The following is an 11,087-nucleotide window of genomic DNA, read 5'->3' as shown; positions in this document are numbered from 1 at the left end:
TACGTATTACCTATGTGAGATGTTAATGTTTTGACGATTGACTGATTGCGTGCAATCAAGTGCGATAAAAATATATTGTGGTGAGCGCGACGACGATACGCGCAACAATAAAGCAAACAAAAAGTAAATTAATAAAGGGAAAAAATTGAAAAAAAAAAAAAAATAATAATAATAATAATACACAAAGAAAAAAGTTTGTTATTCTGACCAAACTGTATAACTGTAATAAATATTGCTGTTGCGTACAAGATAGCCCGTGAAAAAAAAAAATAAAATAATAATAAGCTATGAACAATCTACGTATAATAAATAAATGTATGTGCTCTAAGAACGTTCATTTCTCAACTCCTACCTATTTTTTTCATCATCATTTTTAAAATTTTTTTTCAACTTTCGTTTTTAAAACTAATAAATTTTTCCGTTTCATTCAATTTAAATAAGAAGTTATTAACTAATTATATTTTTAAACCTGTCTTACATACAACCGATAAAAATTTAAGGTTTCAATAACAAGAGTTTTTTTTTATAAAAATTTTTTTATTAAATCTTACTGTACTATAAACTCACGCCTTACGTGAATTGTAAAAATTCATTTCTCAATGATTATAATAACAAGATTTTTTGTACAAACTAAATACAAAAGATTACACAACATGTTGTCAGTAGCCTTAAACACTACTTCCACGAAATTATATATGTATACATGTATATGTAACCGTGGGATGTACTGAGAATTGCTTTTCATAGCTGTCCAACTACTAAGCCACTCGTTACTCGACATTCTTTTTTTTACATAGCTTTGTATCAGTCGAAAAATGTATTTAAAATTCTGTGACGTTCTTTTCTTTAATTTTACTGGCAACAACTGGTTTATAAGCAACAATTTTTTTTTACTTTACTGCATGATCAAATTAAACAAGGATGTTCTCTAATACATTCCACGAAGTTAGACGTTCAGGAAACGAAAAAAACTTGAAATTTTTCTATTTTAAATAAATATCATTCAAGTTAAAGTTTACATTTGATTTGATTTCCGCACTTTTAAAGCTAAGATAATGGGTTGAATTTTTCAAAATGATGCAAGATTTTGTAAAAATATTCCGTTCAAAACTCTCATAAAAAAAAATTGAGTTTGTTTATCGGTATGGTATCAACATTTTTATTGTATTCTGTCTAAAATAATTCACACGGGTAAAATTGAGCCCACTCATTGGAAGCTATATATCCATGTGACAAGATGGAGGTAAATCATTGAGACTCTCAGGCTTAGCGATTGCAAGTTTGGTGCTTCACTTCTAATCCCGCGCGAGCACAACATTTTAGAAAATTATATCGATAAAACAGTTAAAAATGCTCGATCCTCTTAGGGATGAAAAAAAAGTGCTAAAGAAACTTGAAATAAATAAAAAAATTTTTTTTTTAATTGTAAATTTTTTTTCAACGAAAATTGTAAAAAGATGATAAAATTATTTTAAAACTCGTTAATTTAATAGGTAAACAAGAAAAAAAATCTTAAAAAATATATTTTTTATTTCGTGCATACCTTTTAAAAATTAAGTGACAAAAGAATACAATCGAGTGATTGATACCAGAATAGGTCATGTAGAATTACATTAGCCGATGCAACGTATGTACAAAAATAAAAAAAAACAAAAAAAATAAAAAAACAAAGAATGTCACTACTTGAACATTCTTATGGAAATTTCCATGAGTCTACGTTTCATGGTAGTGCAAAGCTCTCTCGACTCATTTTCAGATGGCCCTCTTGTATCCTGTCCTGTATTTCTTCAACTCTCGGCAGCTTTGGGGCTGCTACATGCTGGCGAATTCGACGTCTGCGGCTTACTTGACAGTGTGCTTAATGCAGGAATATCCCATTCATCGGTACCTTGATTGACAGTTTCAGTTCCTACTTTGTCTTTTATTTCTTCCTTCAAATTTACCTGTCCCTCTACTTTTTCAATATCTTTGCCTTTGTCCTTCGTTCTTTCTCTCTCCTTGTCTTTGTTTTTTTTCTTTTCGCTCTTTTTCTTTTCCTTCACAGAATCTTTGCCAGGCGAAGAATCCTTTTTTTTCTTCTTTTTTTTCTTTTTCTCTTCCGACGTGGTGCCTTTGTGCCTCTTGGTAGATGGAGGTGACAACGATAATGACGATCTCGATTTCCTTCTGCTGCTGTGCGAAACTGGCGATCCTGAACTCCTTCTAACCGTTGACGGTGACCTCGACGTTTCTCTGTACTTGTACTTTTTGGGTGGTGGCGAGGGTGATTGGCGCCTCCATCTGTAAGCCGCCATTGCTGCACTTCCGGATGGCACGTAAGGTTCATACGAGGGCGAGCGTCGTTGCGGTCTCGGCGGAGGTGACCTCGAGTACGACGATGGATACTTGGAGTACGGATACCCTGGGCGCCCAAACCTCGGCACAGGTGACGGTGACCGTCTGTATCTCAGAGGGCTCGGTGGCATGCGTCTGGGATACTTCGAGGGAGGCGAGGGCGTGCGTCTGAAGTAGCGCACCGGCGACGAAGCTCCCAAGTAGGCTGGCGAACGACGTCGCACGCTGCGAGGCGAGGGTGGCGAGCGCCGGTAGTAACTTTCCGAGACAGGAGAACGGTACCGACGAGTCCAACCTTGCTCCATTAGGGGAGAACCGGAACGCGAACGAGGCCGTCGGCTGGGGAAGGCCATTGTTGGCTGGTAGTCGGAATCCTCGTCTACGAGTTGCTTCTGTAGATTCTTACGTTGCTCGATGAGCTTGCGCAAGTCTTCTTCCGAGTTTTTCTTTTGATCTTCTATAACGTACTTCAGTCGATCCCTGAGATCTTTTTTCGGCTTTTCGCTGATTATCGTGATTTCTTCGTCGTCATTGACGCCATTGTCTTCGCTTGTTACCTTTTTCATTTGGCAGCTGTTACTGTTATTGCTGTTACAGCTGCTCGGCCTGTCCAACGGTTCTTCCTTCACCACGATTTTTTCCTGCTTGACTGCAACGTCGGGATGAGACTCACGCTGCTTGAAACCAAGAAAAGATTGGTTGGGCTTTACCGAAAATTCGAAGCCATCCATAGTTTTGAAGTTAGCCGTCGCAGGCGGCGGCGAAGGCGATTGATTGGTACTTAAGGCTGCGGGGACGTGCACTGGTGTCTTCATGTTCTCGAACTCGTCAGGATCGTCCTTTATTACAATCGGCTGAATCGGCTCTACCTTCGGAGGCTCGATGATCATTGGTTCCTCGTCATCTACGTCAATTGGTTCGCTCTTTATTACAATGCTTGGTTTCACAATGGGCATGCTGCTGCTGCTGCTTTCTATAGACATGGCCTCACTCTTGATACTAACGTTACTCGAATCAAGATCCATAGGTTCATTTTTTAAGTTGGAGAGTGGCGCATGATTTGAGTCGTCCGAGCTCAGCTCCCCCTCCTCTTTCTCTCTAGGTGAGCGTGGCTCTGGCTTCACTCGCACTTTTTCCACGGTAAAAGTTTGCTTCGGCAGTGGTGGACTGTAATGATTTTTTTCTTGCCTTACAACAGGTTGTTCTTTTGGCAAAGGTGGATAGTAGGGATCTTTTTCATGTTTAGTTGGCGGTCCCTTGGGCACAGGCGGGTGATACGGGCCTTTTTCGTATATTTCCGGTACTGGTTGGTTGCACAGTCGAGCCAATTGATCAGGAGACCATTCTTTTTCTCTTTTTATTTCTGATGGGTGGATTTTATAACCACTGGCCAACGGTGGACTGTGAGTACGGGTTTTTATGGGTTGTGGGGGTACTACTGCTGTTTTCTTTTTACGTTCTACTTCCTCCAAAGTCGGATAATCGAATATTTTTGTTGGATCTCTTATTTTCCTTTTTGGTTGTTTCTGATCAAATGGCTTTTCCCATTTAGGCTTTAGTACCGGAAAATCGTTATAGGGAGTTTCGTAAGCCTTTTCTTTTTTCATTTTTACCAGTTTCTGATCAAACGGTTCTGTTTTTGGTGTTAATGGCACCGATGCATCTAAAAAGTCAAACTCTGATCTTGTAGATGGCGGAGATAAGGTATTTGAGTCTGACAAAAAGTCAAACTCTGGTCTCCTTAGAGATGGAGAGGGTCGGTTGTGAAGCGATTTTTCGGTTTTGGGTCTGATACCATTATCTTTTGACTTCGATGAACCATCATAAGTTTCAGTGGGCATTGATGGACAGTCAAAAACTCGGCTTTTTTTTAAGGCAGCACCTCTAACACAATTATATGGCGTAGGATCCAGTACTGGGCGAACATGTGAAGTCTCAGACTTTATGGGCAACGATGGGCTATCATATCCTCCAAATTTTCCCCGAGGTTTGAATACTTTTTCTTTTTTGAAAGAAAATTTAGATCCATCATTGCTGTTAGAATCCCAGTCTTCTTCTTCTTTCATGTTGACTTTTGAGCCACTGGCTTGGAGATACTGAACCGACTTATCAATGAGAGGTGGTCTTTCAAATAAAATAACAATGTCAAAGGCGTCCTTCACTGATGGAGATTTATCAATAATACAACCTCTCGCTGGCAAAAATTCATGTCCCATTTCATCATCAGTAGATGTTAATGTAGTTATAAGTTTGTAAAATTCTTTTGAAAATGTGCCATATACAACGACTCTCCAAATAGCTGGTAATGCTCGAAGAGCTCTGTACACCATTGGATCTGTGAAAATTATAATGAAATATTTACTATAAGCATTTCATAAATACAGTTTATGCCACATAAAAAAGTTGTAACCTTGGAAATACTTTTTCATTAACATAAGCCATGCATTTTATTTCAGAGCTGGAATCATCTACATTTATTAAAAATACTTACTTTTTCCATATGGTGTTGCTAAATGCAACATTGCAACACTTCTGCATTTTTTTACTAATGGCATACATTTGGTCTGAACATCTCTTGGCTGACACGTTATAAATGTTGCGTTGTATATACCATTGAATGCTTTTACCCCTTCAGCTGTATCTATCTCATGCTGTAACGTATTTAGCCCAATGACTTTATCACATTTCTGCAACAAAATACAAAGTTAGTGTTTTTTCTTCGATCATTATGTTTGCTTAAATTATAATTTGGATGATACTTACATGAGACAACATAAGACTCAGTGCACCAAAATTACATCCTATGTCGATCAATGTGGTTTCATTACAAAGTTCTAGGAAATCGGTCATTACCAAACCCAATTGTATGGCTTCTATAGAATTGAAATTTATACTGGTTTTTGGAGTGTAATTGATTGTTATGGGCCCAACTTTATCTCTCAATTCCAAGCAACCATCCAAAAACGTTGGAGGAAAAGTACCCTTTTTTTGTGACCTAGAAAAGTCAACTTTTGTAATATTAACTGACAGCTGATGAAATGAGGAAAAATATTTTTTTTAACGTACCACTTTACATTTATGCAGTATAACGATACAACATTACATGCTCTACCAGGTCCAGAATGGAAAAATCTTTTCAAGTGAGGTATTAATGGCTTAATAGCTTTGCCACAAACTGTTAACTGTAATTCACTTTTGTAATTACTTCTAATTTTTATATAAGTCCAGGTTGGTTTTTCGTATACAGAGTCAACGTAATCGTCATCATCAATGTGTAAAGATGTATCTTTTGATGTCACATCCGCAAATCGTTGAAATACCTAAATAATGAAAAAATATTCAAGTTACAATTTTAAAAAATTACTGTGAGTTGTTAAACATTTTTATAGAAAAGTACCTCAACGGTTTTCATTATGTAATCTGGAAATTCACTCGCAAAAATATTTTCACTCATTGTTGATGTTGATGTACCAACGTGTTCAAGTAATAATATTTCACAATCAGCCGTGTGAGCATGTTCATCATCTGTTGATAGAGCACTACATTTGGTCACACCTAAAACAAAGTGTTTTTCTTTTTAATAAATAGAGCAACACCCCATACATTACTGAATGCGAGGTCGTGTTTCATTATAATATAATGTATTTAGAAAACAATTTTTTTTTATCTGTTTTGGAAATGTTTGTAAAGAACTACGCAAATTTTTCAATACATCGAAAGTGTATGAATAATAATAATAATAATAATAATAATAATAACTAACAATTGAATCTCCAATAATTTGTCCATGGTTTTTTTAACGAAGGGTGTTTTGGAGGATCCAGTTTACAAAAAGGAGTATTATGATCTTGCTCTATTCTAGTGATGATTTCTCTTGTGCTGGAACTAACCATACAAACAACACTACTCAATTCACCGAGTCGTCTTTTTGTTTCCCTAACTTTCTTCTGAAGCTAAAATGTGAAAAAAAAAAAAAAAAAAAAAAAAAAAATATACTTGATTAGTGAATTTCAGGCATATACTCACAAAGAAAATCGTATTTTGGTAAGAGCACAAACCATTTCATTGTACCAAGAAGGTATTTCATTTGGTTCATCATGTGCTTCATCAGGAAACTCATGATAATAATCTTCATACTGTTCTTTCTTATCATCTAAAGAATCTGCTTTAACATCTGCCCTTGATGGTGGAACCATATCCTCTGCAAGATCTTGGTCAACTTCATCAAGTAAAGCATTGATTTGGGCATCAAACTCCAGATCTTGATCATCTTTACTTGGTTCAGATATGGGACCAAGCATTGACTCATCATTGAAGCCATTGTACGCTTCCTGATAGTAATTCATATCTTAACCATGGACATAGAAAGGCTCGCTCAATACAGATGCTTTGACTATGAAGTTGTCAGCACCTACACTCTCATAGTTTTAATTTCTGGAGCATTCCTCTCTCACAATTTTTCAAGCTTATTCAAATAAATTGATCCCTAAAAAAAAGGTTTAAAAAGTTTATTTATTGTTAATGATCATCTATATCAAATTTCATTAAAATTGCTCACTAAAGAAAAAAAAAATTAACAAATAATACTAATTTGTCTTAACTACAAAGTTAAAAATCCGCATTTATCAAAATCAATCAGAAAAAAATGTTCGTTAGAGAGCAAGTTTGGGCTCAGCTACAGCTACCTTCCTATTTGCTATATAAATTTATATTTAACTTTACTACTCCTGCCTGTCAAGCATAGTTCTCGGATATTCAATATTTCTAAATTTTGTACTCTTCATTTCTCATAGCTTCCATATTCGCTTTGTGTCCACGTCATATAGTGGTTAAGCATAGTACTGATTGTGAGTAGAATGAAATTACATAATAAGTATATACCGCTCGAAAATCACAAGAAAAATAAAAGCTTTTACAGGGGTGAATAAAAAAGATACTATGTCTGAGTTTAAAATAACAATGTAAGGTTAGTTTTGTTGGTTGTCGAACGATTGTTTAAATTGAAAACAACAAATAAAATCTTTTTCAATAAACATTTGCAGCTGTATCTCTACATAACAGTCAGTAATCGTTTCCGATGCAACTTTATACAGAAACATAACCTGCCGATCACAGGGGTTGATTCGTCATTTTTTCAGTTACATGATTGATAATCAATGAAACTAGCATTACATTATTGATAATCAATGAAACTAGCATTACATTATTATTTCAACTTCAAGCAAGTGCAAAGTTTAAGTAAAAACATTCGATAAAAATTGATGATTTTTTAGTGGTTCGGGATGAGATTTTACTAACTTAACTTAGTACCGTACTTGGCCTCTACGTGGCGCTTGTGCTTTAATTACCAGATTACCAAATCATTGAAAAAAAAAATTTTTCTTATTAGTTTCCGTGCACAAAAACCCCCAGCGCCAAGATGTGGCGTCAGCGTAGTTAAGAGAATACACGTAGTAGTAGCATGGTTGCCTAAAGTAAATAATTTTTTTGATTAATATCAAGATTCTTCCTTATACTCTGATTATCTATATTAGAATCATTAACTACTCAACTTTGCGATATTTTTTTCATCATGAGAATTTGCTTTAACAAGTTGTAAAAAAGATGTATATCCTTTTGTTGCTTAGGGGTATACGTCTTTTTTACAACCTATTAAGGCAAAATCTCATGCTGGAAAATATATTATCGTGAAGTCGAGGAGTTATAGATTATATTTGAGAATAATTTGAGATAGTAATAAATTATATTAATGAAAAAAATTATTGGCTTTAAGCATCCATGCTTCTCCGTGTACTCTCGTAACCACGCGGATCAGCCACAAGTTGGCGCTGGGGGTTTTGGTACATAGATCCTATACCTAGTGAGCTACATTTATGGATAGGAAAAGTTTTCCGTCTAGCACCGCTGCAAACAATAATTAGCATTAATATAAATATAATTAGTAGCGGAGGGGAGGCTCTACATTATTTCAAACGAAATATCATTCCCAGCTTTTGCTATACGTTTGCTTTGCTTGCACGAAGATGATTTAGTTCTGAAAGTTTGCGTAATGAACAGGTAAGTATATACATACATACAGAGTCTAGCGTATGGAGTATCAGCATTTGGGGTAGTATTCCATAATTTTTTTTCACCATGTGTGCCTACTCATATGTTGTAACATAGGCTGATGTACATCAGCAAAGTATAGTTATGGAATACCACTCCTGCAATGCACGTACACGCCACGTAGGCACGTACAAGCACCGCGCCACCACGTACTACACGCTATACTGTAGTAAAAATGTAAAAAAACTCCCAGAAGGCCCGGTGTAATGAAACTAACGCCATTTTGGGATAGCCTTAAACGAAGGCATCATGTAGAACGAACGTAGGGGTTTAGGTTCAGGTACTTATAATACTTGACTGGTGCGGACGACAAAAGTTACCCAAATGTACTTTGATGACAGATTTGTACGGAAATGAGGTTTTTTGATAAATGGACCCTTTACGAAAGCGTACACTTGTGCGTTTCAGAACGCTTCTTATACAAAGTATATATTGCAAGAAAAGAAAGGATTCTCCATTGCAGAAAAGCACACATACTTCAAAAACGTAATCGTAAGTTTTGTAAGCTCAGGCTTAATATTATTACTGTTTTTTCGATGTCAGCGATTGTTTAGTTGTAGAAATAAGCAGCACCTGACTGATAGCACTGATTTCTTCACCGTAAATGGTTGTCTTGGTTGTTTTTTGAAAGTGTCTTATGTTCCCGAAAGCTACGTATATAGGTAGGTGTATAGAACGCACTTCGATCCTGTTCTGCCTGCTCGTACCTTAGATTTTACAACACTGACTGAACAGGCTAGATGCCGCCGTGGTTGGGTTATGTAGGTGGGTCTCGAGTTTCGGATCGAAGAAGACAACGCGCTCCCCTTACTACTTATCCCTCTTTTTCTATCCTCTTGCCTGGTGAACTAGCCTTCGTGCTCGTGATTGGTCGTAAAGACAATAAAGCCATCCCCGTTTCCCGCACGCGGGACGCAATCCGCAGTGGATGTTGAGGTTAGATAGCTTGGATGTGTAGCATAAATATTGATATTACTGCAAACAGTGAAAACAAACAGAGAGAGATGCATCAGATTCCTAATTATTTTTATAACAGTCAAGTGCATACTTAGTGATTTATCGTACAAATTACTATGAAATTACGAACTATTTTTATCAAATGCAAAGTAAAAACAATGCTTTCGTTGAAAATTAGCCAGACACCTGTTAAATAAATTAATAGGCATTGTATTTACCGTATTCCAACCAGGTATTGCTTTTTCGAAAAATAAGATGTAACCAAAAACTTTAGTTAACTTTTTAACAGCAGCTACACTAATGATCTATTCTTAACACGATTCGCACATTATTAGGCTTTCAGGCTACTACTCCGCTAGTTGTCTTGGATAAATAATCAAAGTATGATTTAGTATAACTCAAACGATTGTGAAAACATTGAGTTTCTTCGTAAATAAAAAGAAACAAATAGTAAATAAAGTCCTGACGGCCTGGCGCGGTAATATTCGTTTCAGTGGGACTATAACTATAGATATTACAGTAGTAGGGTGGCTTCACAAGTAAAAACGATTACTCGAAAAAGGTAATTCTATCACGACTTTCGAGATCTCGCAAAAGTAACTAAGTATATTTTTTTTCGATAATCGGGTCGGGATATAATATATAATATATAATTCATATAAATATAATCAATAATCCCCAAACTGCGCATGCGCATTATCGTCATTTTTGGGAATATCGAGAAAAATTTTAGTAAGTATTTGCGATTTATCGAATGTCGTGATAATTTGTCCAACAATTGCTCCTCCGAGCGACCCAAGAGTCATTGATAAGGTATACCTGCGTATTTATGTCCCTGCAGAGTGGTATTCTGTAACTTATTTTCACCGTGTGAGCTCATAGTTACGGAATACCACTCCAGATCAAGACGGTAAAATAATTTGTAAATATTAGATATACGCCTCAATGGTGTGGGGTTGCTCGGAAGCTCGGAGCACCTTAGTCGAACAAATCTATGAAAGAATCGATTACTTGAAAAAATAAAAAAATAAAAAAAATAAAAAAGCATTTTACTAAATGTAAAAGAAATTTTTGTAAAATTATAATTTTTTACGGATAAATACGTTTTTTTCAAATTGACATAATTTTAAATAGGTACTAAAACTTGCAAAAACGCGTAAATTTCAATTTGTAAAATCCTGCCTTCTCCAGAGAAAGGAATAAAGCCATGACTTTCTTCGTACATCTGATGCATGTACTGGCAATGTTTTTTATGCTTTTTTCTTCTTTTTCAATTTTAGGTTTATTATTTGTATTTTATACTTACATTAGCAGCTCCGATGATTCTTATTTCTTGTTCTGTAAAAAATGTTGTCTGTAATTATTTGGACAAAATAGAGGTCGTGTTCGATTTAGCGCCGAGCGCTCGTTACCGTACTGTGGTATGTTACGATGAATGATACGAGCGCTCGGCGGTAAATCGAACGCAACCTGTAAAGTGTTCAAGTTTGATAAAAATATCAAATAAATTATCTTATTGTCTATCTTAATAGAAACAATACTTGCTACGTTTAAGTTGTTAAAGTGGAGTGACAAAGGGGCTAGCGATGATTTATATAAAGAAAGAATACAAAATTTCATGATAAAGTTCAGCTTTAATTGTTGATGACTACGACTGCTTTAATGTATTCTACTCAACGAGGTTTGTA

General features: G+C 35.8%; 1 protein-coding gene across 5 annotated transcripts; it reads right to left on the bottom strand.

The window, feature by feature from the left end:
• Window positions 1–1,683: 1,683 nt before the first annotated feature.
• On the bottom strand, window positions 1,684–9,887 carry LOC106644988 (uncharacterized). Of its 5 annotated transcripts, none has more exons than XM_089591131.1 (9): window positions 9,618–9,887; window positions 8,969–9,417; window positions 6,393–6,820; window positions 6,098–6,287; window positions 5,732–5,889; window positions 5,401–5,654; window positions 5,098–5,329; window positions 4,826–5,021; window positions 1,684–4,669 (listed from the first exon to the last, which is right to left on the bottom strand). In XM_089591131.1, exons 3-9 carry the CDS (start codon window positions 6,678–6,680, stop codon window positions 1,788–1,790), a joined length of 4,200 nt encoding a protein of 1,399 aa, XP_089447257.1. In that variant the 5' UTR covers window positions 6,681–6,820; window positions 8,969–9,417; window positions 9,618–9,887; the 3' UTR covers window positions 1,684–1,787. The 5 variants fall into 5 exon arrangements, with proteins under 5 accessions (XP_089447257.1, XP_089447252.1, XP_089447262.1 ...); XM_089591126.1 differs by having other exon boundaries at window positions 9,016–9,417; XM_089591136.1 differs by having other exon boundaries at window positions 9,150–9,417.
• Between the last annotated feature and the right edge of the window lie 1,200 nt (window positions 9,888–11,087).

Source organism: Copidosoma floridanum, unplaced genomic scaffold, assembly GCF_036245765.1.
Source record: "Copidosoma floridanum isolate Cflo_tuat_1 unplaced genomic scaffold, Cflo_Japanese_pri ptg000001l, whole genome shotgun sequence".
NCBI classification, from domain to species: Eukaryota; Metazoa; Arthropoda; class Insecta; order Hymenoptera; family Encyrtidae; genus Copidosoma; species Copidosoma floridanum.
The sequence above is the reverse complement of the archived record's forward strand: the minus strand, read 5'-3'. Positions and strand labels throughout refer to the sequence as shown.

Excerpts from the sequence above, each read along its gene's own strand:
- LOC106644988 (XM_089591131.1), bottom strand. The coding sequence starts at position 6,680 with ATGAATTACTATCAGGAAGCGTACAATGGCTTCAATGATGAGTCAATG. Across the intron at positions 5,655-5,731 it reads ACATAATGAAAACCGTTGAG|GTATTTCAACGATTTGCGGA; the intron begins GTACTTTTCTAT and ends TTCATTATTTAG. Across the intron at positions 4,670-4,825 it reads AGCAACACCATATGGAAAAA|ATCCAATGGTGTACAGAGCT; the intron begins GTAAGTATTTTT and ends TAATTTTCACAG.